At 45.6% G+C, this 27,585-nt stretch overlaps 1 protein-coding gene across 1 annotated transcript in view; it reads right to left on the bottom strand.

Annotated features, from left to right (window-relative positions):
* The window catches only part of TEX11 (testis expressed 11), a 575,855-nt gene that overhangs the window by 347,453 nt on the left and 200,817 nt on the right, over positions 1-27,585 (bottom strand). The window contains exon 13 of the mRNA XM_033944972.1: positions 25,118-25,196. Within this exon, the coding sequence (XP_033800863.1) occupies positions 25,118-25,196 (79 nt within the window). The remainder of the gene's footprint in view (positions 1-25,117; positions 25,197-27,585) is intronic.

Here is a 27,585-nt window from a genome sequence, read left to right as displayed (position 1 = left end):
GTAATCAATGGCCCCCAAATCTTTTTAAAACTATTGTAATTACCTTGCTGTATAGCAAGCATTCTCTCCATTTTATAAATATGACACACTGAATACCACCAAAAGGTATAATTAAGTTTAGTATACACCCATCTTTAAAAAGGGATCAAGAGGTGACCTTGGAAACAGACCGGTGAGTCTGACCTCGGTTCTGGGGAAAATGGCAGAAGCACTGATAAAAGAGAACAGCGGGAGACAGCGTATCCAGATTGTTCCCGAAGAGAGGCAGCGTGGGAGCCCTGCTCCGCCCCTCTCCCTGACTGAAAGGGAACATCAAAGAGTGGAGAGCTATGTATGTAAATGCACACAGCCTAGGGAATAAATTTCTAGAACTAGAAACAGAAATAGTAAATGCAGACCTAGATGTGGTAGCAATATCCGAAACATGGTTCACTGACTCTCATGGGTGGGATATAACTATACCAGGATATAACCTGCTTCGCCAAGATAGAGAGGGTAAGTTGGGAGGTGGGGTAGCACTTTACATCAAAGAGAACATCAAGACAACTAGGATCACAGATGTCAAGTACACTGGGGAATCCATCTGGGTAAACCTGGCCAGAGGCGGAGAAAAATGCCTATACCTCGGTGTGGTATACAGACCTCCAAGACAATCAGAGGACAAAGACACAGAATTAATTGAAGACATTGAGAATATCACCTTATGGGGGGACGTTGTCCTGTTAGGGGACTTCAACATGCCTGATGTAGACTGGAACACATTCTCAGCAACAACTTGTAGTAGCAAGAGGATATTAACATCCATGAAGGGAGTACAGCTCAAACAAATGGTACTAGAGCCCACTAGGGCCCAGGCCATCCTGGACCTGATACTTACGAACGGGGAAAGCGTCACGGAAGTCTCGGTGGGAGAAACGCTGGCAACCAGTGACCATAACATGGTATGGTTCAACCTTAGAAAGGGCTTCCCTAGATCACAAACAAAAACGAAGGTACTCAATTTCCGGGGCACTGACTTCGCAAGCATGGGCGATTTCGTCCATCAGACGCTACAGGCTCAAGAAACAACTTACGAAGTGGAAGCTATGTGGTCAACACTGAAAAGGACACTACACGAAGCAACTATCCGCTACATAAAATCGGTAAATAAACAACAAAGAAGGAAGAAACCCCGTTGGTTCACTGATGAGGTCTTACACCTAGTCAAGGACAAGAAAAAAGCATTTCTTTCATACAAACGCACCGGGGAGAAAGAAGCTAACATTGAATACAAAACAAGGTCTGCGGCGGTAAAAACAGCAGTCAGGGAGGCCAAACTTCGAGTGGAAGAAACTCTAGCAAAGAACATTAAGAAAGGGGACAAATCCTTCTTCAGGTATATTAGTGACAGGCAGAAGAACACAAACGGGATAGTACGTCTTAGAACAGCAGATGGGATTTATGTGGAAACAGATTCCGAAAAAGCCAAACTACTGAACGATTACTTCTGCTCAGTCTTTACCAGCGAGGCACCTGGACACGGGCCACAGCTGGAAGCAAAGCCAAGCAAGAAAGACCCATTTCAGAATTTTGGGTTCTCACCAGCTGATGTTTACAGCGAACTGTCAAGACTCAAGGTGAGCAAAGCCATGGGACCAGACAAATTGCACCCACGAGTACTCAGGGAGCTGTGCGATGTCCTGGCGGAACCATTAACCATGCTCTTCAATCTCTCCCTAAGTACAGGGAGAGTCCCCCTGGACTGGAAAACAGCTAACGTCGTTCCTCTGCACAAAAAGGGTTGCAGAGCGGAGGCTGCAAATTACAGACCAGTGAGTCTCACATCAATAGTGTGTAAACTCATGGAAACATTACTTAAATGTAAATTAGACACGATTTTGGATGAGGGGAATCTAAGGGATCCTAGTCAACATGGATTCACTAGGGGTAGGTCATGCCAATCCAATCTTATCAGCTTCTTTGATTGGGTAACAGGAAAGCTGGACTCGGGAGAGTCTCTGGACATAGTGTACTTAGATTTCAGTAAAGCTTTCGACAGCGTCCCACACCGTAGACTATTAAACAAGATGAAATCTATGGGGTTAGGTGAGACACTAATTGCATGGGTCAAAGATTGGCTGAGTGGAAGACGTCAGAGGGTGGTGGTCAACGGCACCCTCTCTGAGACATCGGAGGTGACCAGCGGAGTGCCACAAGGCTCGGTCCTGGGTCCACTCCTTTTTAACATATTCATAAGAGACTTGACCCAAGGGCTTCAGGGTAAAGTAACTCTATTCGCTGATGACGCCAAACTATGTAATATAGTAAGTGAAAGCAATCTGCAGGATAGTATGACGCAGGATCTGCTTACGTTGGAAAACTGGTCCTCGACATGGCAGCTGGGCTTCAACGCTAAGAAATGTAAGGTTATGCATCTCGGTAGCAGAAATCCATGCAAACCTTACACCTTAAATGGAGAAACACTAGCTAGGACTTCAGAAGAAAGAGACTTGGGAGTAATCATCAGTGCAGACATGAAGGCCGCCAAACAAGTAGAGAAGGCCTCATCCAAAGCAAGGCAACTTATGGGATGTATCAATAGAAGCTTCGTTAGCCGCAAATCTGAAGTCATAATGCCACTGTACAGAACCATGGTGAGACCTCATCTGGAGTACTGTGTGCAATTCTGGAGGCCACATTACCGTAAAGACGTGCTTAGAGTTGAGTCGGTTCAGCGGATGGCCACTAGGATGATCTCGGGGCTCAAGGGTCTCTCGTACGAAGAAAGACTAAACAAATTGCAGCTCTACACTCTAGAGGAGCGCAGGGAGAGGGGGGACATGATTGAGACATTTAAATACATCACGGGACGTGTCGAGGTGGAAGAAGACATCTTCTTTCTCAGGGGACCCTCGGTCACAAGGGGGCATCCATTCAAACTCAGAGGAGGGAAATTCGATAGTGACATAAGGAAGTATTTCTTCACAGAAAGGGTTGTAGATCACTGGAACAAGCTTCCAGAGCAGGTGATCAAGGCCACCAGCGTTATTGACTTTAAGAATAAATGGGATGCCCTAGTAGGATCCTTACGAGGGTCGAGTTAAGGAACTAGGTCATTAGTACTCAGACTTAATGGGGTGGGTCAGTAGAGTGGGCAGACTTGATGGGCTATAGCCCTTTTCTGCCGTCATCTTTCTATGTTTCTATGTTCTATCTAAAAGAGCACAGCAGCCAGCCGGGCCCCCTTTCAGGCCACCAGCGGGAGACAGCGTATCCAGATTGTTCCCAAAGAGAGGCAGCTTGGGAGCCCTGCTCCGCCCCTCTCCCTGACCGAAAGGGAACATCTAAAAGAGCACAGCAGCCAGCCGGGCCCCCTTTCAGTCCACCAGCGTATCCAGATTGTTCCCGAAGAGAGGCAGCGTGGGAGCCCTGCTCCGCCCCCCTCCCTGACCGAAAGGGAACATTTAAAAGAGCACAGCGCCAACGGCGCTCAACCGTTCGGCGTGCCTGCAGTGACGACAGTTGGATTCTGAAGCTAACAAAATAACAAGCTCCAATCAGCAGGAGCACACCAGCACTTTACGAGAGCGATGGAGGACCCAGGATCCCAGAGATACTTTCCGGTATACTGGACAGAGTGCAATATGTACGACTACCTCCCCTTGGGAAGGTGGGAGTACATATGCAGTCGGTGTCAGGAACTGGAAAGCCTGAGGATGGAGGTCGGCAGATTGAGGGTCAGGGTCCAGGAACTGGAGGGACTGGAGGGACTGCGCACCACAGAGGAGACGAGCTGGTCAACCCAGAACACAGACGGAGTAGGCCCCATTGTGGACCAGGTGAGAGACCTCGAGAGATTCATCGAGGAGGCCTATAGGAAGGTGGAGGAACGGGACCAGCAGCTGCACAGACGGATGTCGGCAGACGAGACCCAGGATCCACAAGGCGACACCGGGGAAGGACCTAGCGGAGGAACCATGCAAGAGGAGGAGACCGTGACTCACCGGGACCCCGAGGGAGAGACACCGCACTACACCAAGGACACGGACCTGAGGCAGAGGAGGTTGCTGAGGAAAGGGAAGTCTGCTATTGTGGTGGGAGACTCGATCTTGAGAGAGGTAGACAGTCACGTAGCTGGAGGAAGGGAGGACCGGCTAGTGACTTGTCTCCCAGGGGCCAAGACACGAGACATCACCGATAGGATCGAGAGGATCCTGGACGGAGCAGAGACAGAGGAGACTGCGGTAATAATCCACGTCGGAACGAATGATGTGAGCCGGAGGAACTTCAGCATGGCCACACTGACTGACCAGTTCAGGGTCCTGGGACGAAAGCTGAAGCGGAGCACACGGAGGATAGCATTCTCGGAGATCCTCCTGTACCGAGAGCAGATGCAAAGAGGCAGGCAGACCTCCAGGCTGTGAATGCATGGTTGAGGAGATGGTGCCAGGAGGAGGGCTTCCACTTTGTGAGGAACTGGACGTCCTTCTGGGGAAAGAGCAAGCTCTACTGGCGGGACGGCCTGCACCTGAGCACAGCGGGAACTAGACTACTGGCAGCCAATGTGAGGAAGGAGATCGAGAGGGCTTTAAACTGAGGAGAGGGGGAAAGCCGACAGCTGATCTGATGTTGACGCTTCGGACAACAGTATCCAGAACAGATGCTGAACGGGCTGACTGCAGGGAGGAAGCAGAGGGACCGGAGGATCTTATGATCAGACAGCGAGGGAAACATCAGTAAAGTGAGCTTGCTGGGAGAAGACTAAGGGGCATGGAGACACAGGGGGACTGGGTGGCACGAGGGCGAAAGCTGAGGGCAATATAGAGGTACCACAAGGCGAGGGGGATCAAACAGAGGCTCAAGGGATGATAGCCCAGGAGGGGGCCGGTAGGGCTAGAAAACCCAGAGGAAAAGCGGGGAAGTGGGGTGGCAGGAATGTGGGGAAGCTGAAAGCTAAGAGGGTAAAGGCTGAAGGCAAAGCAGAAGCACAGGGAACGGGAGAACTGCCCGAAATCCAAAGGCAGGCGGCCAAGGTAAATGCAGAGGTGGAGGGAAAACGACGGGACCTACGGGACCTGCGGTGCTTATACGCAAATGCAAGAAGCCTCATGGCCAAGATGGGTGAACTAGAAGTCGTGGCCAAGGGGGAGGACCTAGATATAATTGGAATTGCAGAAACCTGGTGGACAGAGGAAAATCAATGGGATGTGGCGCTGCCGGGGTACAAGCTCTACAGGAGGGACAGGACCCACAAGAAGGGGGGAGGCATAGCACTATTTATAAAGGACTCTATCCATTCGGTCGGGATGGATATGGCAACGAAGGCAGAGGGGCTGGAATCGCTATGGGTCAAATTGCCGGGAAACAATGGTGCAGGCATAAAACTGGGGCTGTACTATCGCCCACCTGGTACGCCAGAAGGAGTTGGACACGACTTGGAAGCGGAATTGAGACAGGAATGCAGGACTGGAAGTGTAACAGTGATGGGGGACTTCAACTACCCGGGAATAGACTGGAGTACGGGTCACTCCAACTGCACTAGGGAAACAGGATTTGTAGAAGCTGTGAGGGACTGCTTCATGGAGCAACTAGTCAAAGAACCGACTCGAGGGGGTGCTACTCTTGACCTCATCCTAAACGGATTAGGGGGGCCTGCAAGAGGGGTAGAAGTGGGAGGACCACTAGGCAACAGTGATCACAACGGGATCAGATTCACATTAGAAAGGGGGACACCCATAGTAAGGAGGACCGCAACAACTGCGCTCAACTTCAAGAAAGGGAACTATGTTGCTATGAGGGAAATGGTGGGGAGGAAGCTCAGAAACATCTTTAGGATGGAGACTGTGGGAAGCGCCTGGACCCTATTCAGGGACACCCTGCAGGAAGCACAAAGAATGTACGTCCCCAGTTTCAGGACAGGCTGCAAGAACAAGCGATCAAAGGACCCGGTTTGGATGTCAACTGAAGTAAAGAGGGCAATAAATGACAAAAAAGTATCCTTTCGGAGATGGAAAAAGGACCCAACGGAGGAAAATCACCAGGCGCACAGGAAATGCCAAAAGGAATGCCACCAAGAGGTTAGAAAAGCGAAAGGGGAATACGAAGAGGGGCTGGCCAGGGAGGCGAAAAACTTCAAGGCATTCTTCAGTTACGTAAAGGGGAAGCGACCAGCTAGAGAGGAGGTGGGGCCGTTGGACGATGGGGATAGGAAGGGAGTGATTAAGGAGGATAAAGAGGTAGCTGAGAGGATGAACACGTTCTTCTCGTCGGTTTTCACGAGCGAAGACACATCTAATATACCGGACTCAGAGGAGCTCATGAGTGGGGAACAGGCCGAAAAATTGGAGCACATAGAGGTAAGTAAGGAGGATGTCCTCAAACAGATAGACAGGTTAAAGTGCGGTAAATCACCGGGCCCGGACGGGATCCACCCAAGGGTTCTGAAGGAACTAAGACAAGAAATAGCGGGCACAATCCAGCATGTTTGCAACCTATCCTTGAAAACTGGTGAGGTACCAGAGGACTGGAAATTGGCGAATGTCACACCTATCTTCAAGAAGGGATCGAGGGGTGACCCCGGGAACTACAGGCCGGTGAGCCTGACTTCAATTATAGGGAAGATGGTGGAAGCTATGATCAAGGACGGCATTTGCGAGCACATCGAGAGGAATGGCCTACTGAGAACAAGCCAGCACGGATTCTGTAAGGGAAGGTCGTGCCTAACGAACCTTCTGTACTTCTTTCAGGGAATAAGTAATCGGGTGGACAATGGGGAACCCATAGACATCATTTACCTCGATTTTCAAAAGGCTTTCGACAAGGTGCCACATGAAAGGCTGCTTAGGAAGCTGTGGAACCACGGGGTGGGAGGGGATGTGCACAGATGGATCAAGCACTGGTTGTCGGGTAGACTGCAGAGGGTCGGAGTGAAGGGCCAATATTCTGACTGGCGGGGAGTCACGAGCGGTGTGCCACAGGGATCGGTGCTGGGGCCGTTACTCTTCAACATATTTATCAATGACCTGGAAAAGGAGGCAAAGTGCGAGGTTATAAAATTTGCAGACGATACCAAACTGTGCGGTAGAGTTAGGTCCAGGGAGGAGTGTGAGGACCTGCAAAGGGACCTGGACAAGCTGGAAGACTGGGCAAACAAATGGCAAATGCGCTTTAACGTGGAAAAATGCAAGGTTATGCATATAGGGAAAAAGAACCCGTTGTTCAACTACAAATTGGGGGGGGGGGGGCATTGTTGGGAGACAGCAGATTTGAGAGAGACTTGGGTGTGCTGGTGGATGCATCACTGAAGCCATCTGCACAGTGCGCAGCAGCCTCGAAAAAAGCCAACAGGATGCTGGGCATCATAAAGAGGGGCATAACAACCAGGACGCGGGAAGTCATCATGCCATTGTATCGAGCGATGGTGCGTCCACATCTGGAATACTGCGTTCAGTATTGGTCGCCACACCTCAAGAAGGACATGGCGGTACTTGAGAGAGTCCAAAGGAGAGCAACGAAACTGGTAAAAGGGCTGGAACACTGCCCATACGCCGAGAGGTTGGATAGGCTGGGGCTCTTCTCTCTGGAAAAAAGGAGACTCAGGGGAGATATGATAGAGACCTTCAAGATCATGAGGGGCATAGAGAGGGTGGATAGGGACAGATTCTTCAGACTGAAGGGGACAACAAGTACGAGGGGGCATTCGGAGAAACTGAAGGGAGATAGGTTCAAAACAAATGCAAGGAAGTTTTTTTTCACCCAAAGGGTCGTGGACACTTGGAATGCGCTACCGGAGGAAGTGATCAGGCAGAGTACGGTACAGGGATTCAAACAGGGATTGGACGGATTCCTGAGGGATAAAGGGATCGTGGGATACTGAGGGAGGAGCTGGGATGTAACACAAGTATAGAAAGCTAACCAGGTAATAAGTATAGAAACCCAACAGGTCGTGCATGTGCAAGACCGGAGGGTTAGGACTACGATGGGAAGATAGGACTTCAATGAGAAACCAAGGTGGCAAGGGAGCCCCTTCTGGTGATTCAGACAGGTCGTGACCTGTTTGGGCCGCCGCAGGAGCGGTCTGCCGGGCAGCATGGACCTATGGTCTGACCCGGCGGAGGCACTGCTTATGTTTTTATGTTCTTAACATTTTGAAAGAAACGAACTTCTGATAACCAGTCAACATGGTTTCTGCAAGGGGAGATCGTGCCTAACGAACTTATTGCACTTCTTCAAAGGAATTAACAAACGGATGGATAAAGGAGAGCCCATAGACATCATATATCTAGATTTCCAAAAAGCCTTTGACAAGGTGCCCCATGAACGCCTACTCCGGAAACTGAAGAACCATGGAGAGGAAGGAGATGCACATAGATGGATCAGAAACTGGTTGGCGGGTAGGAGTGAAGGGCCACTACTCGGACTGGAGGAGAGTCACGAGTGGGGTCCCGCAGGGCTCGGGCCGCTGCTATTTAATATATTCATAAATGATCTAGAAACAGGGACGAAGTGTGAAATAATAAAATTTGCAGACGACACCAAACTATTTAGTGGAGTTCGGACTAAAGAGGACTACGAAGAATTATAAGGGACTTGAACAAACTAGGGGAATGGGCGACGAGATGGCAGATGAAGTTCAACATTGAGAAATGTAAAGTATTACATGTGGGAAACAGAAACCCGAGGTACAATTATACGATGGGAGGGATGTTATTAAATGAGAGTACCCAAGAAAGGGACTTGGGGGTAATGGTAGACATGACAATGAAGCCGACGGCACAGTGCACAGCGGCCACTAAGAAGGAAAACAGAATGTTAGGCATAATCAAGAAGGGTATTACAACCAGAACGAAAGAAGTTATTCTGCCATTGTATCGGGTGATGGTGCATTCGCATCTGGAGTACTGCGTCAAATATTGGTCGCCGTACCTTAAGAAGGACATGGCGTTACTCGAGAGGGTTCAGAGAAGAGCGACGCGTCTGATAAAGGGGATGGAAAACCTTTCATACGCTGAGAGATTGGAAAAACTGGGTCTCTTTTCCCTGGAGAAGAGGAGACTTAGAGGGGACATGATAGAGACTTATAAGATCATGAAGGGCATAGAGAGAGTAGAGAGGGAAAGATTCTTCAAACTTTCGAATAATAAAAGAACAAGAGGGCATTCAGAAAAGTTGAAAGGGGACAGATTCAAAACGAATGCTAGGAAGTTCTTCTTTACCCAACGTGTGGTGGACACCTGGAAAGCGCTTCCAGAGAGCATAATAGGGCAGAGTACAGTACTGGGGTTCAAAAAAGGATTGGACAATTTCCTGCTGGAAAAGGGGATAGAGGGGTATAGATAGAGGATTACTGCACAGGTCCTGGACCTGTTGGGCCGCCGCTTGAGCAGACTGCTGGGCACGATGGACCTCAGGTCTGACCCAGCAGAGGCATTGCTTATGTTCTTAAGTACACAATAATACAGCCACTCTAACTCTCTCCACCTTTGATACAGAATATTGATGAACTAGACTAGTTAAGTATATGGGTTGGTGATATAGTATATATTGTTTCTTTCAATTAAATCGATATTTCTAGTGGCAAATTCATTATAAAACCAAACAGGATTTGGCCTATAAGGATCACGAGGAGGGCCTTGGCCTCTTATTGCACTTAGTTATATCAGAAAAGCATTACGTTTGCTTTGCAGTTTCTAGCCAGGGTGAGAATTACACATGAAAATTGTACTTTGACTTTCACAAAACTGGATGAACTCAAAGTTTTCTTGGCCCAGTTGTCTTAACTAATTATGTTAGAAAGCCCTGATTGTTTCGGTAGGTTCCAGACTCTCTCATTTTGTTCTTTCTCTGTTTGCACATGGAGGGCTTGCAGGCGCAACTTAGTGCAAACCATTGGCCTTATGTCATAACCGCCCCATGGTTCTTTTCCTAACGCAGAGGACATGGATATTCTACCGGCCACTGGACTTAGAAACTGGGGGACAGGCAGTATTTTGGACCATGTTTTGGTTATATTTCTGCCTCTGGCTCTTTCATGCATCTGCTCAGTAGTAAATTGCCACATGGATATGGCCCAAGGGCAAAAGATCTTGAACTGCTATCCTCCCAGATTTATTTATCATTCTGCTCCTTCAGGCTGGTAGAGGGATGCCTCAGATTGGATGCGGTCCTATTCTAGTTTTTCATTTCTGATTTTTTTTTCCTTTTCCTCACAATGCAGCGGTGAACAGTTAGAATACTGAGGCTGGGGAAGGGAGATGGTGACAGACCTGAGGTTTTGGAAGATTTGGGGTGGTGTAAGGGGAGGAAGGGCTGGACTAGAATGGGCTGTGTGCGAGGATGGGGCAGGGATGTCTGAATGTGTGGGTTGTAGTGCTTTGATTGATGATTGTTGGGTCAGGGTTTGGTGTTTGTGTGGTAGGACACTAGGTGAGCAGATGGGAGGTACAGGACTAGCAGGCTGAATGTGTTGGATCTAGGGGTGATAGACCAAGCTGGAGGGGGGAGCTGGGGTGGGTCCATGACATCAATAAGTGTTTTTCTTTTTGCTTTATGTCTCATTTTCACTTGAGTGCTTATGGTTAAATTGATGGTAGCTACCTTTAATGTATTTTTTAAAATTTAAGACATTTAGCCCATACTCCCAAAGGAGCCCAGAATGGGTTACAGGAGTACATTCATATTATGGGAAGGACAAATTTTAGTGAGACATAGACTTGCATGGACAAGGGTTTAGACTACAGCAATTACAGTATAGATATAACATTTAGACTTACAAATACAGAATTAGTGGACATAGGGTAGTTTAAATTGTAGCATTTTCAGTGTAGATATACTAGGAAGTTAAATAGCTTTTCTTTGCAGGTGGACGCATCTTTGTTGTCAGAGAATGTGGTAGTAATTCAGGTTATATTTGCGGTGGCAGCAAATTTTAGCAAGATTACTTTTAGCACAGTTACTTACCATAACAGTTGTTATCCAGGGAAGCAGGCAGTTATTCTCACATATGGGAGACGTCATCCTCGGAGACCGGATGCAGACAGCCTCACAAGCAGACTTGCTTGGAGAAATGTAGAAGTTTTGAGTCTGCAGCACCGCGCATGCGCGAGTGCCTTCCCGCCCAGCACAGGGCGAGTCTCCTCAGTTCAGATAGCTAGCAGGGGAGGTTGGTGGGTTGTGAGAATAGCTACCTGCTGTCCCTGGATAACAACTGTTACGGTAAGTAACTGTGCTTTATCCCGGACAAGCAGGCAGCCTATTCTCACATATGGGTGACCTCCAAGCTAACCAGAATGGGATGGTGGGAGAGTTGGCAACTTAGGAAAATAAATTTTGTAATACTCTCTGGCCAAAATGGCCATCCCGTCTGGAGAAAACATCCAGACAATAGTGAGAGGTGAAAGTATGAACCAAGGACCAGGTAGCAGCTTTGCAAATTTCCTCAATAGGTGTAGATCTGTGGAAAGTCACTGAAGCTCTGACTTTGTGGGCTGTGACTCGACTCTGTAGATGCAGTCCAGCCTGGGCACAGCAGAAAGATATATAAGCATCCATCCAGTTGGAGATGGTACGCTTAGAAATTGGATGTCCCAACTTGTTTGGATCGAAGAAGAGAACAAGTTGAGGAGCAGTTCTGTGTGGTTTGATGTGTTCCAAGTAGAAAGCCAAAGCATGCTTACAATCCAGAGTATGAAGAGTTGATTTTCCAGGATTAGAATGAAGCTTGGTTGAGATGAAATTCTGAAACCACTTTAGGTAAGAATTTAGGATGAGTACAAAGGACCACCTTGTCATGATAATAATAATAATAATAACAGCTTATATACCGCAATACCGTGAAGTTCAGAATGCCTCCATTAAAATTATATATAAAGCCAAAAAATTTGATCATGTGTCACCATTACTCAAGAAAGCACACTGGCTTCCGGTAGCACACCGCATTATATACAAACAATGCTTATTTACCTTTAAAGCTTTAGAATTCAAAACTCCTGCCTTTATTTATAGAGTCTTAATACCATATACCACCTCTAGATCTCTCAGATCACAGGATCAACAACTATTAGCTATCCCCTCATTAAAAGTCATCAACACAAGGCGTAATACAATCTTTTCCATAACAGCCCCTCAGTCCTGGAATGATCTCCCACTCTATTTAAGACAAGAAAAAAATTTAGAAAAATTTAAGGCCAATCTTAAAAGTTTTTTATTTACAGATGCTTTTAATGACTAAACTCTTCTGCATCGCCAACTTAATTTTCTGTATTTATTGTCTACGTCTCCCCTCCTAATGTATTTCCCTCGAATTATTGAACTTAACAATGAATGTAACCATTAAATAACTTCCCTTTTGTTTTATTATTATATGTAGAAATATTTCATCTAAATGTATTTATATCTATTTAAATAAGTTTACTTTTCTTACCCAAATTATTGTATGTTCAATGATATGTTATTTAAATTTTTGAACAATTTGTACATCGCCTAGAAATGTGAATAGGCGATAAATCAAGATATCTAATAAACTTGGTTTACAAAAGATTAAGCAAAGATACAAAATTGACTGACTTCAAGAGGGGAAGAAGAAAGAGAAGTAATTAGACAGGAAATTCATTGTTGAGGAGAAAAGTGATCAAAAGGACAGTAGGTCGCTATTGAGAGGAAAGAGATAAGTGGATCAGTTGTCAAGATGTTTTAGGAACAGGTGTGTTTTTAGACGTTTCCTAAATTCCTCATAAGTAGAGGGCGAAAGTAATTGTTCTAGGTCTTTACCCCATGATGCTGCTTGGTGTGAGAGAAGGAATTCATGGTGTTTTTTCAGTTTGCAACCTCTCACTGGGGGGGGGAAACAAAGTTGGAATGTGAACTTCTCTTGTGTCTGTTGGTTGAGAAGGAGAAAAGGTTAGTAATGTATTTGGGGGCAAGTCCGTGTAATGCTTTAAAGCAGAAACAGGCAAATTTGAACTTTACGCGTGCCTTCATCGGCAGCCAATGTAGCTGCCGGTAGTAGGGTATCACGTGGTCAAATTTTTTTAGTCCAAAGATTAGTCTGACTGCCGCATTCTGCAACAGTTGTAGGCGTCACATATTTTTTTGGGAAATTGCCAAATAGGCGATGTTACAGTAGTCAAGCAGGCTTAGTATGAGGGATTGGACTAGGATTCTAAAAACCGATGTAACAAAATAAGCTTTAAGGGATCTGAGTTTCCAGAGAGTGAAAAATCCCTTTCTGATTAAGGAATCTACTTGGTCTTTCATGGTTAGGCATTGATCCAGAGTTACACCTAGTATCTTTATGGAGGGCTGGATAGGGTAACTAAGGTTATTGATACAGAGGGGTGATTTAATGTCAAGTGGATGTGGTGAAGCAATGAAAAAAGTCGTTTTATCTGAATTAAGTTTGAGCCTAAAGTTTGTCATCCATTGTTCCATCATGTTTATAGGTTTATAGCTTCTGAAGCTTTGGGAATAGTTTCAGAGACAGAATTGGTGAATGGGATGATAATCGTAAAATCATCTGCATAACTAAATAGTTTTATCCCCAGCTGGGTTAGCTTCGTGCCCAGTGAGGACATGTAGACGTTGAAGAGCAATGGGGATAGTGGAGAGCCTTGGGGCACACCGGATGGATTGCTCCAGGTGTCGGAAAGCTCATAATTAAAACGAACCTGATAGGTGCGGGATAAAAAGAAGCCACGGAACCAGTTCAGCACCTTATCCCGGATACCAATGGCATCCAGGCATTGCAGCAGTTTCATGTGGTCCACTAGATCAAAGGCAGAACTCATATCGAATTGCATTATCAGGGCATTAAGGCCTTTACTAAACAGTTGGTGCAAATTGTCTAAGATAGCCGCAATTACTGTCTCCGTACTGAATAATGGCCTAAAACCAGATTGAGTTTCATGGAGGAGAGAGAATTGATCAAGATAACCCATCAGTTGGGTGTGAACCAATCCCTCCATAATTTTTATAATAAATGGAATAGAAGCTACCGTTCTATAGTTAGATATTAGGGCTGAGGATACTTTACGATTTTTTAGAATTGGGGTTATAATAATGTGACCATTATTAGAGAGGAACTTCCCATTGTTTAGGTTGTAAGCCAAGTATTGCATCAGTGATAATTTAAATTCTAAAGGTGCTGCTTTCATAATTTCTGGGGGGCATGAGTCCAGAACGCAATAGGATCTAGAGCAGTGTTTTTCAACCTTTTTACACCCGTGGACCGGCAGAAATAAAAGAATTATTTTGTGGATCGGCAAACTACTAGGACTAAAATTTAAAAACCCCGTTTACGCCCCATCTCCGCGAGCTCGGTCCCCGCAAACCATCTGATCCCATCTGCACAAGCCGCAATTATGATTTTATATTGAACGTATTTTATTAAAGTATAAAAAGAAACAATATCCTGAACAATTGTGATTTTATAAATACAAATATACAGAGCACGGACCAACAAAACCCCTGTCTCCCCTCCCCTTCACATATATCCCCTCTACTATCAAGAAAACTGAACAAGCCAAGTTATTATAGAATGCTACATAGAAATATCATGCTAACAGAATACTGCAGTCCCCAGTTATGTCTCTAGCAGGATATATAATTCAAATCTGATATATTCTAATGACAAAATAGAAATAAAATTATTTTTTTCTACCTTTTGTTGTCTCTGGTTTCTGCTTTCATCTTCTTTTCACTCTTTTCCTTTCAGCATCTGCCCGTTCCATCCAATGTCTGCCCTCTCCCCCTTCCATATGAATCTGACTTCTTTCTATGCCCCTCTTCCTTGTCCATCCTCCTCTCTCCTTTTTACATCATTCATTCCAGCTTCACTGCCTTCTTCATTTTTATCTCTCCTACACCAGATCTAGCATCTTTATCCCTCTCTCATTTCTCTGCTGACCCCCTTTCCAGCATCAATGTCTCTCTATTTTCTCATTCCTCTCTCTCCCCTTTCTCTCATCTGATCTCTCCATTCCACCCTGACCCCCTTCCCCTCCTGTAATCTCCCTGCCAGCTGTTTCCTTCCTTTTTTTCTTTCTCCCTACCCTCCTTCCTTTTTTTCCTTCTCCCTTCCCTCCTCCCTCTATCCAACATTAACTCTCTTCCCATACCTTTCCCTCCTCCCTCCCAGCAGCATTTCTCCTTCTTCTCCCTTCCCTCCTCCCTCTATCCAACATTAACTCTCTTCCTATCCCTTTCCCTCCTCCCCTCCCAGCAGCATCTCTCCTTCTTCTCCCTTCCCTCCTCCCTCTATCCAACATTAACTCTCTTCCCATCCCTTTCCCTCCTCCCCTCCCAGCAGCATCTCTCCTTCTTCTCCCTTCCCTCCTCCCTCTATCCAACAGTAACTCTCTTCCCATCCCTTTCCCTCCTCCCCTCCCAGCAGCATCTCTCCTTCTTCTCCCTTCCCTCCTCCCTCTATCCAACATTAACTCTCTTCCCATCCCTTTCCCTCCTCCCCTTCCAGCAGCATCTCTCCTTCTTCTCCCTTCCCTCCTCCCTCTATCCAACAGTAACTCTCTTCCCATCCCTTTCCCTCCTCCCCTCCCAGCAGCATCTCTCCTTCTTCTCCCTTCCCTCCTCCCTCTATCCAGCATTAACTCTCTTCCCATACCTTTCCCTCCTCCCCTCCCAGCAGCATCTCTCCTTCTAACTCCCTTCAAGTCCAGTAACAGCTCTCCCTTTTCCAGACCTTCCCAGCCTCCTACAGTGGCTTCCTCCCCTTCCAGCAGCTCTCGGTACTTGCCTGCAGGAAGTTGCCGGTAAATCACTTCCCTGGCAAATTGGAGAGCTGATGGGAGGGGAGACAGCCACTGTGAAGGCTCCCCAGGATCTTGTTCGCACACGCTGACCATCTCCCTCCACCTGCACCGGAATTTGCAGCTCTCTCCGGTCTAATCGCAACTTCCCCGCGGCCCTCTTCAGCAATTCGGCAGGGGTGGCGATCAAGACACGCTGCCGACGTCGGGACCTTCACTCTCTGAGTCCCGCCTATATTGTTTCAACTTCCTGTTTCCGAACAGGCGAGACTCACAGAGGGAAGGCCCCGACGTTGGCAGCCTATCTTGATCGCCTGAGGCTGGGAGAAACATTAGTTGGGAGGAACCTCAGTCGGCAGGAAATTTAACTGCTGACTTGATCTCGCCGGCCCTGCGCGAACCGGCAGAAATTTTCTGCGGACCGACACCGGTCCGCGGACCGGCGGTTGAAGAACTGTGATCTAGAGTATTTGTTATATAATCTGATATAATCATTCCACTCTAAATCCTGAAAGGAACTCCAGATCATGTCTGCCGGTATATCATTTCCTTGGGTGTTCGCTATTTGATGATCACAAGAGTCGTTTGTTGAACAATGGATTCTAAGGTTCTTAATTTTAGAATCGAAGTACAGAGCTAAGTCATTTGCAGAGGGTAGTTTAATGTTGTGTGTGGGTGAGGTGTAGCGAGTGGTGTCAAATAAATTTGTGATCAGGTTGAATAGCTCTTTTGTATTGATTCCTTGTGAACCATTACAAGATGAGTTGATTTTAGTGGAGTAGAATGCTTTACGTTTGTCTTTTAACATTTGTTTGTAGATTTTTATGTTAGTTCTCCAGTTGTTACGGTCGGCTAGTTCTCCTGTTTTTTTTCCAAGTTCTTTCCAGTCGTCTAGCTAGTTGTTTCATTATTAGAAGTTCGATGTCAAACCATTATATTTATTTGAATTGCTTTTGCTATTACGTATAGGGGCGATTTTATCTAAAATGGATGTGCTGGTTATTGTCCAGTGATCCCAAAAATCGATTCCTTCATCTATCTCTGTTTGCAATTCGTATTGTGACCAGAATTCTTTTGGATTAATATAGCCTCTTGTGTGATGTTCTCTTTTTATAATTGGGCGTGTTTTACATTTATGATAAGACCAGAATAGCTGGAAATAATAAGTAAAATGGTCAGACCAGATATCATGAATCCAGGTGCCTTTAAGTAGCGAAATGGCAGGGTCTGGGATATCCTTTGTGGACATGGCTACCACATCCAATTGATGGCCTTTTTCATGTGTTTGTGTGGGTAGAGGAAGATTGTAATTGAGTAGGGATAGAAAGTTTTTGACTCTATCGCATTTGTGTTATCCACTTCATCTAGGTGTAGGTTTATGTCGCCTGCGATGATATTATAAGAAGGACCGATTGAATTGTTTAGGACAAATGCAAAGAAGTCTTCTTTGGCTTTTGGCCAGCTTTTTGATGGGACATAGAATAATATGCAGGATAGGGATTCTTCTAGTTGACAGTTGCTAATTTTACAGGCTAAAATTTCTAAATGGTCTGTCATTTTGGAATCCAGAAGTTCAAAGTCAAATCCTTCTTTAAGAATAATTGCTAATCCTCCTCCTTTTTTTCCCACGCGGTTTAGTGGAAGGATTTTGAAATTGCTTGGTAGGAGATCAATTATTATTATTCGATCATCTTCAGATAGTAGCCATGTTTCAGTTAGTAAAAGGCAGGCTATTTGCTTGTTGATGATCCAATCATTAATTAGGAAAGCTTTATTCCTGACAGATCTAGTATTAAGGTATGCACAGGAGACAGATGTGGGTGTGATAGTTTTGGTAGCGGTAGTGGTTTTGACGGGTTTTACTTGCCTTATTCTTTTTTTAAGTGTTCGTTGATGTCTTCTTTTATTTGAGATAACGGTAATATGATTTATTGTGTTTTCTTGTGAATTAGTGATGTGTAAAATTGATAGATCCGGGTAGTTGATTGATTGTAATTGTGGGTGGAGTGAGTTAACATCTTTGATGTTGCCAATTAACAGACAGATCACTAAAATCAGGAGGGGATTCATGTTAGCAGGGTAAAGTATTATTCCTAGCACAAAAAGTGTAATGGAATGCCAGTGAATTCTTGAGTTATCGTTTATATGGTTGTTAATTGGATTGGCGTAGTTTTGAAGGTGGCCCAAGTAGATATAGTTCGTTAAGCAATTCTATTGCAAGTCTCTAGTAATTACGCAAGCATCTAACAATTACTCATTCATTTAGCAACTATATGTGTCTTTGATGATAACACAAGCCTCTATAGTTCCTAGGTTGTCCTAATTCAAGTCTCTAACAATTATACATGCAATTAACAGTTACACCTCCATCTAGTAATTGTATGTCTCTGATGGAAACATATGCCTAACAGTTATTTATGCAGGCAGGCAGTTCTGTCTTCTAGTCTATGGGCTCCCGGTAGTTGCGGCTGGTCCTGCTACTGCTTAGGTGTAAAAGCAGTTGATCTCCCACTGCTGCTGATATTTAAAAGCAGGCAGATTGATCTCTCCAACGGACTGCAGGGGGAGGAGCTCACACTCCTGGCAGGATCGGGTCTGTGGGCTCTCGGTGGTTGCAGCTGGTCCCGTGCTGCTTAGGTGTAAAAGCAGTTGATCTCCCACTGCTGCTGATATTTAAAAGCAGGCAGATTGATCTCTCCAATGGACTGCAGGGGGAGGAGCTCACACGCCTGGCTGGATCGGGGCAAAGGGCTCCCGGTAGTGGCGGCTGCTCCTGCTGCTGCTTAGGTGTAAAAGCAGTTGATCTTCCTAGTGGACTGCAGGGGGGGCGGAGCTCACACTCCTGGCAGGATCGGGTCTGTGGGCTCTCGATGGTTGCGGCTGGTCCCGCTGCTGCTTAGGTGTAAAAGCAGTTGATCTTCCTAGCGGACTGCAGGGGGGGGCGGAGCTCACACTCCTGGCAGGATCAGGTCTGTGGGCTCTCGGTGGTTGCGGCTGGTCCCGCTGCTGCTTAGGTGTAAAAGCAGTTGATCTCCCACTGCTGCTGATATTTAAAAGCAGGCAGATTGATCTCTCCAACGGACTGCAGGGGGAGTAGCTCACACGCCTAGCTGGATCGGGGCAAAGGATCCACTGGATCAAGTGAGAGCTGTATCAGCAACTAAAGCTTGCAGCTCACTGACTCTTCATGTAGATGTGAGGGCAATGAGAAACATTACTTTCCAAGTGTGATATTGCAGATGAGCCGTAAACATTGGTTCAAATGGAGGCTTCATCAATTGAGAAGAACCACATACCACCAGAGGTGGTATGAGAGGAATTTGGAAACCACCGGATGAGCAGAGAGGGGTTCCCTTCAATAGGCTGATAGAAAGCAGCAATTGCACTGAGATGGACCTGGATCGATGTAGACTTGAGGCCAGAGGTGGATAAGTGCAAAAGATATACCAGAACAGAAGATAAGGAGGAATGCTGAGGCTCCTTATCAAGAGAGATGCACCATGTAGAAAATGTAGTCCATTTTTGGTGGTAGCATTGTCTAGTGGTAGGCTTTCTGGAAGCCTCTAAAATGTCTCTTACAGGTTTAGAAAACTGAAGATGAGTTATGTTGAGAGATATCAAGCTGTCAGGTGCAGAGATTGCAGGTTGTGGTGAAGTAGAGATCTTTGACTCTGTGTAAACAGAGACGAAAAAACTGGTAGAGGGTATGGCTCCCTGCTGCTGAGTTGAAGTAGAAGGGAGTACCAAGGTTGTCTCAGCCACCGAGGAGCTATCAGAATCATGGTGGCATAATCGTTCTTCAACTTGACAAGAGTTTTGAGAATGAGAGGGAATGCATACAGGAAAAGATTCGTCCATTCCAGTAGCAAAGCATCTGCCTCGAGACGATGAGGAGAATATATCCTGGAGCAGAACTGAGGCAATTTGTGGTTGTGGGGAGATGCAAAAAGATCTATCTGAGGAGTCCCCCACTGAGAAAAAATGTGATGAAGAGGCGAGGAATTGAGTGTCCATTCGTGAGGTTGCAGAAGACAACTCAATTTGTCTGCCAGTTTTTCGCTTCTTGGATGTAAACAGCTTTCAGGAAGGTGTTGTTGAGGATTGCCCAGTCCCAAACCTTCAGAGCTTCTTGACAAAGGGAGAGAGATCCCGTTCCTCCCTGCTTGTTGACATAGTATATGGCGACTTGGTTGTCCATCTAGATGAGGACTACCTGGTCGTGAAGAAGATGTTGAAAAACTTTGAGAGCATTGAAGATCGCTCTGAGTTCCAACAGATTGATATGACACTGACGATCCGTGCTGGACCAGTGGCCTTGAGTACGGAGACCGTTGAGAGGAGCCCCCCAAACGTAGGTCGAAGAATCTATCGTGAGAACCTTCTGATGAGGTGGCGTCTGAAACAGTAATCCTCTGGAGAGATTGGAAGAAAGCATCCACCAGCGGAGAGACTGTCTCAATGAAGGAGTGACTGTAATGTGTCGAGACAGTGGATCGCAAGCCTGCGTCCACTGAGATGCCAGAGTCCACTGAGGAATTCTGAGGTGAAGTCTGGCAAAAGGAGTCACGTGTACTGTGGAGGCCATGTGACCTAGTAGTAACATCATGTGTCTTGCTGAGAGTGAAGAGCAGGAAGACACTTTGTGACAGAGCTGAAGAAGAGCATCCAGACTTGTTGAGGAAGGAATGCTCTGAGTTGGATAGTGTCCAGAACAGCTCCGATGAACTTCAGTGGAGAAGATGCGGTATATAAACCTAAGGCTTAGTTTAGTTTAGTTTAGATTCTGAGAAGGCTGAAGTTGTGATTTGGGAAAGTTGATTTTGAATCCCAAGCTTTGTAGGAACCACGTAGTGCGTTCTGTCGCTACAATAACTCCTTCAGATGTTGAATCTTTTATGAGCCAGTCGTCTAGGTAGGGAAACACCTGAAGACCATGGTTCCTTAGAACTGCTGCTACCACTACAAGGCACTTGGTGAACACTCTGGGAGATGATGCTAGGCCAAAGGATAGCACTCTGTATTGAAAATGCAGATTCCCCACCCAAAATCTGAGGCACTGATGGGAGGCTGGATGAATGGAGATGTGAGTGAAAGCCTCCTTGAGATCTAGATAACATAACCAATCGTTCTAATCTAGAAAGGGATAAAGGGATGCCAGGGACAGCATACAAAATTTTTCTTTGACTAAAAATTTATTGAGAGTCCTGAAATCCAAAATGGGTCACAGATCGCCCGTCTTCTTCAGAACTAGCAAGTAACGAGAGTAAAACCCCCTGCTCTGCTGTTCCAATGGAACCTCCTCGATGGAACGGAGATGAAGCAGAGCTTGAGCTTCCTGAAGAAGGGCGGTCTGGAATGGATTGGAAGGATACTCTCTTGGAGGAATCTCTGGGGGAATCGGAGAGAAATGAAGAGAGTATCCTTCCCTGATTATTGACAACACCTAGAGGTCAGATGTAATGGTCTCCCATCGATGGCAAAAATGATGGAGATGACCTCCTTTGGGGGGAAGAAAGGACAGACGCAGAACGATGGAGGTTATGCTCTGTGTGAGACAGCCAAAAAGGCTGAGCAGCCTTAGGTGCAGCAGAAGGCTGAGGTTTCTGTTGCTTTTGTTTCTTGGGGGGTGCTCGAGTATAAGGTGCCACCCTTGGAGGATAATGCCTCTGGAAAATTGGAAGAGGTAGAGAAGGCTTTGCAGGAGCTGGCTTAGGCTTTGGTCTGACAATTGAAGCAAAAGATTTTTCATGCTCAGACAATTTCTTGGTGGCGGCCTCTATAGATTCATCAAAGAGGTCATTGCCCTCACAAGGAATACTAGCTAGACAATCCAGAAGATTAGGGTCCATATCAATGGTGTGAAGCCAGGCCAGGCGGCACATCGCTACTGAGAAAGCAGTGACCCTGAAAAAAAGTTCAAAAGCATCGTAAGATGACTGGAGAAAATGTAGTCAGAGTTGCACCAAGGTAGCAGTGAGCTCTAGAAACTCCACATATCTACATACCTACTTTAATTTTTTGAGACAGTGAACAGACAAATTGATAGTGGAGAACCGGTGGCTATTGTATAGTTCGACTTTCAGAAAGCGTTCGACAAGGTTCTACATGTAAGACTTCTCAGGAAATTACAAGGCCATGGAATAGAGGGAGATATACTAAGATGGATAGGCAAATGTCTAGAGAACAGAAAACAGAGAGAGGGCATAAATGGGAAGTTCTCAGAATGGGAAAAAGTGACTAGCGGTGTACCCCAGGGCTCAGTACTTGGACCCATCTTATTTAATATTTTCATAAATGACCTGGAAGAAGGAACATCCAGTGAAATCATCAAGTTTGCAGACGACACAAAGCTATGCCGGGCAATCAGATCGCAGAAGGACAGCGAGGAACTCCAGAGCGACTTGAATCAATTGGAGAAGTGGCCAGATAAATGGCAGATTAATTTTATTGTAGAAAAATGCAAAGTGATGCATTTAGGCAGAAAAAATAAAGATCACAAGTATAGTATGTCAGGTGTAACTCTGGGAAAGACCGAACAGGAAAAGGACCTGGGTGTACTGATAGATAGGACCCTGAAACCGTTGGCGCAATGTGCGGCAGCAGCAAAGAAAGCAAATAGAATGCTAGGCAGGATAAAGAAGGGAATTAGAGTAGATCAGAGAAAGTTATAATACCGCTCTACAGAGCCATGGTCAGACCGCACCTGGAATACTGCGATATAAAACTGCTATATAAAACTGCGATATAAAACTGCTAGAGAGGGTGCAGAGATGAGCAACGAAGCTTGTGAAAGGTATGGAGAACCTGGACTACGAGGAACGACTTAGGAGACTGGGGTTGTTCTCCCTTGAGAAGAGGAGACTGCGAGGGGATCTGATCGAGACTTTCAAAATACTGAAAGGATTCAACAAAATGGAGCAGGGAAAGCAGTTATTTACAATGTCCAGTGTGACATGGACAAGAGGACATAGACTGAAGCTCAGGGGGGACAGGTCCAGGACGAATATCAGGAAGTTCTGTTTCACGTAGCGAGTGGTGAACACCTGGAATGCTCTCCCAGAGGAAGTAATTGCAGAATCCACCGTTCTAGGATTTAAGGGTAAACTAGATGCGCTTCTCCTTAAGAGTGGCATAGAGTGATACGGGTAAGGGTAAATTAGATGCACATCTCCCTTGAGAAGCATACAATGATATGGGGACTAAAACTGGCGGGGCCTCCGCGTGTGCGGATCACCGGACTTGATGGACCCAGGGTCTGATCCGGAGATGGTAATTCTTATGTTCTTATGTTCATCCAAGTTCTGCATAAAACTTGGAAGATGGTCAATTAAAAACTTCAAATAAGTTGTGAAGATGAAATTGTTATTTAGGACTCTAGAGGCCATTATGGAATTCTGATAAAGACGACGGCCAAACTTGTCCATGGTCTTGCCCTTGCTTCCAGGAGGTACTGTGGCATAGACTCTGGAAGGATGGGTTCTCTTTAATGAAGATTCCACAAGAAGGGATTGATGAGATAACTGTGAATTCTCAAATCCCTATACCTCGATTCCAATTTACCTGGAACAGCAGGTATAGTATAAGGAGTCTCTAGATTTTGTTTGAAAGTTTGAGACTAAAGTCTATTAAGAGGAAGCTTGAGTGACTCTGCAGGAGGCTGAGGCAGAAGCTTTTCCTCTAAATACTCCTTAGAATATTTAGAACCAGCGTCCAATTTAATTTTCAGGTCGTCAGCCATTTGACAAAGAAAGGAGGAAAAAGATAATTGACCTGCCAGAGCCTAGCCTCGAGAAGGACTTGATGACCTCGAGGCGCTCTGGAGTACTGGTAACCCAAAGAATATACAGACTTGGAGGAGGCATTGGAATCAACTGAGTCCTCGGGGTCTGGAAGTGTAGACCTCGATTGAGGGGTTAGAGGCCTCGAAGAACTGTAAGGTCTGGAATGAGGCCTGGACGAGGAAGGCTTTTCTGCGGAAGAAGACCTGCGCCTTGATGGATGCCTTGATGAGGGCCTCGATCTATGATGAGAGTGCTGCCAGGAAGTAGGTCTCGGTTGAGATCGAGGAGAGTTTGCCCTATGCCTGGAAACGGGCAGTGCCGCTGGTGAATGAATAGGGCTAGAAGCTGTAGATCGAAACCCCATAGACTCAGTGGTTTGGATCAAGGAATCTCAAAGCACTCCCACAGACTTGGGTCCATGTATGGAGTGTGAGGATTCCTGTAGAGACACTCGCAAAGACTCGGCTCCTTGCATAGAGTGTGAAGATTCCAATCGAGACACTCGGAAAGACTCGACTCCTTGCATAGAGTGTGTAGATTCAGCTTGAGGCACAAGCAGGGACTCGACCTCGCGGAAGACTGTTGATTACCCAAGCTGGTCTGCAGGAAGCAGTCGAGGCAGGAATGTGTTTGGTCAGTAACTGAACAAATTTCTGCTCTAACATGGTCTGGAAAGAAGCCTGCAATTGTGGATCTGAGTCTGAAACTGGACCACTTGCTGAGGCTAAAGGCTCTGAGGTAGCAGTAGAAGCATGCTTTGGCTTGGACTGATTGAGACCTTCTGCTTAGGTATCTGACCTGAGGGAAGCTCAGGGGAAGATAAAGCAGGCGTACTCGAGGCCAAAGACGATCCAAACGAGGAAGGTCTGATGAGACTCGAGGACAGAGTCGTGGAGGACCGCCGGCTGAAGTCTGGACCGAGTCGGGACACAAGGTCAAATGTGTAGCTGAAGAGTCCATCCTGAACAGCTTGTCCACTTGAACCCGACGACGTTTAAGGGCTCGAGGTTGAAGAGTAGCACAGCGCGGTCACGACTTCAGACTGTGGTCAGGTCTGAGACACTTAAAACACCAGTGGTGTGGGTCCGTGAGGGAAATCGCACGCTGGCACTGGCAACACTTCTTGAAGCCCATTACTGGCCCGGACATAGAAGGGAAGATAGCCGCTGCAAAGTCAAAGTCCGCAGGCTGCGGGTGAATGACCTGCCCCGCCAGTCAGTCGACGAAGAAAAAATAAGTCTTTTTTTTAAACAGAAAATAAAGAAATTAACACAGCGATTCGTGAAATAACTAACATAAACCGTGGTGAAGAGAAGGCATGAAGCAACGAAGTTTCATGATGAGCGTTAAAGACAGACTTCTCAGCTCCATGGAAAACTGAGAACTGAGGAGACTTGCCCTGTGCTGGGCGGGAAGGCACTTATGCATGTGCAGTGCGGCAGACTCAAAACTTCTACGTTTCTCCAAGCATGTCTGCTTGCGAGGCTGTCCACATCCGGGCTCCGTGTATAACATCATCCATATGTGAGAATAGGCTGCCTGCTTGTCCTGGGATAAATGTATTTATTAGAAAGGACATACTGGTGTTTCTTGTACCTGCCATGTTCCAGGAGTAGTTTAGAAGTGTTCAGGCATAAATCAAGGGAGATCTCATGATGAAGGAGCTCTGCAATAGCTAAAAAGCAACAGATAGAGGCTTTTATGTCTCTGTCATATCCATTTCAATTCTCCAACCATTTTAGAAACAAAATTACATCTACATAAGAAAATTTTATAATAGGTCCTAAAACAAATTTGAAAATTATGCCTGTTTTATTCTTAAAGGCTATCCCAAAGACCTACATCAATCATAAGTCAAAGTTAACCATGCTAATTAAAAATGTTATCGAAAAAAATAACATTATCATATATGATGACTTCCTGTAGCATCATACAAGTCATCATAGAGACTGATGCAGAAAGCATTAACGCATGTTTAACTTGATTTACTATGGGTCTTATTGGCTGAGCAATTCAGAAATAATTTCAGCATGTGTTAATTCACACTAAAACCATTACCGTACACCACATTATAATGCATGGTAATGTGGTTGTTAACAACTGAAGCACATTGTACAAAAACCTGATCAGTCACAGGTTATATTATTGGTGTTAACTTTGTTACATGTCATCAAAACAATGTCGGAATAACAAAAATATTGTTAAGACTACTGTCTATAGCTTAACATATTTTTTGTCTAAATATTAATGTCTGATAATTAATACAATATTTATGCTAAAAAAGCAAAGTTACTTACCTGTAGCAGATGATCTCTGAGGAAAGCAGGCATATATTTTCACATGTGGGTGATGTCGTCCATGAAGCCTGGTGCGCTCAGTGTCAAGTGTACTGTCACTTTCAACAGACTGCTAAAACCTGTTGTTTCTTTCTCTATGTTAACAATAATCACAGCTCCAAATTACATGTAACTTATAATAAATAATTTTGTGAAAAACTCAGACCCTGAACCCGTGAACTGGTGATAACACCAACTGAGGTTCAATGGGGGACCATCATCGTTTCCACCGTCCCCTATTACCATCCACTCATACAATGAAGAAATAAAGATAAAGAAAAAAACTTATCTGATCTGGATGATAAAAAGCTGGCACAGAACCCCAGTGGCGTTGAAAGTGACTCGTGCTGATTAAAACATTTTCTATATTGATAGTTGTTTATTCCATTCTAATGACCCTGTCCCCCCGACTCGAGTTTCAAGTCTTCTTCAAGGAAGGACACTGTTACTGGCACAGTACGTCAGTGAGGAAACGAAAGGGCAAAGTGAGGGCAATGAGAAACACCACGTTCCAAATGAGATACTTCAGATGAGCCGAATCTATTAGTTCAAAAGGAGGCTTCATCAATTGAGCAAGAACAACTTAAGGTCCCAAACCACAGGAGGCAGTTTGAGAGGAGGTTTCATGAATCTGGAAACCACCGGATGATCAGAAAGGGGTTTCCCTTCAATAGGCTGATGGAAAGCTGCAATTGCACTGAGATGGACTCGGATCAATGTAGACTTGAGGCCAGAAGTGATAAGTGCAAAAGATAATCCAAAACAGAAGATAAAGAGGAATGTTGAGGCTCCTTATCATGAGAAAAACACCACGTAGAAAATCTAGTCCATTTTTGGTGATAGCATTGTCTAGTGGTAGGTTTCCTGGAAGCCTCTAAAATGTCTCTTACAGATTGAGAAAACTGAAGAGGAGTCATGTTGAGAGGTACCAAGCTGTCAGGTGTAGAGACTGCAGGTTGGGATGAAGCAGAGATCCTTGACTCTGTGTAAGCAGAGATGGAAAAACTGGTAGAAGATATGGCTCCCTGCTGCTGAGTTGAAGAAGAAGGGAGTACCAAGGTTACATATATAGTAACATAGTAACATAGTAGATGACGGCAGATAAAGACCCGAATGGTCCATCCAGTCTGCCCAACCTGATTCAATTTAAATTTTTTTTTTTTTTTCTTCTTAGCTTGTCTCGGCCACCAAGGAGCAATCAGAATCATGGTGGCAGGATCGTTCTTCAACTTGACTAGAGTCTTGAGTATGAGGGGGAATGGAGGAAATGCATAAAGGAAGAGATTCGTCCATTCCAGAAGGAAAGCATCTGCCTCAATGCGATGGGGAGAGAATATCCTGGAGCAGAACTGAGGAAGTTTGTGGTTGTGGGGAGCTGCAAAGAGGTCTATCTGAGGTGTTCCCCACTGTGAAAAAATGTGATGAAGAGGCGATGAATGGAGAGTCCATTCGTGAGGTTGGAGAAGACGACTCAAGTTGTCCGCCAAGCAATTCTTCGCCCCTTGGATGTAGACAGCTTTGCGGAAGGTGTTGTGGCGGATTGCCCAGACCCAAACCTTCAGAGCTTCCTGACAAAGGGAGAGAGATCCCGTTCCTCCCTGTTTGTTGACATAGTACATGGCGACTTGGTTGTCCGTGCAATGAGGACTACCTGGTCGTGAAGAAGATGTTGAAAAGCCATGAGAGCCTTGAAAATCACTCTGAGTTCCAACAGATTGATGTGACACT

This window comes from Geotrypetes seraphini, chromosome 5, assembly GCF_902459505.1.
Source record: "Geotrypetes seraphini chromosome 5, aGeoSer1.1, whole genome shotgun sequence".
In the NCBI taxonomy this organism is placed as follows: Eukaryota; Metazoa; Chordata; class Amphibia; order Gymnophiona; family Dermophiidae; genus Geotrypetes; species Geotrypetes seraphini.
Note: the sequence above shows the minus strand (reverse complement) of the source record. Positions and strands in the feature narration are given on the sequence as shown.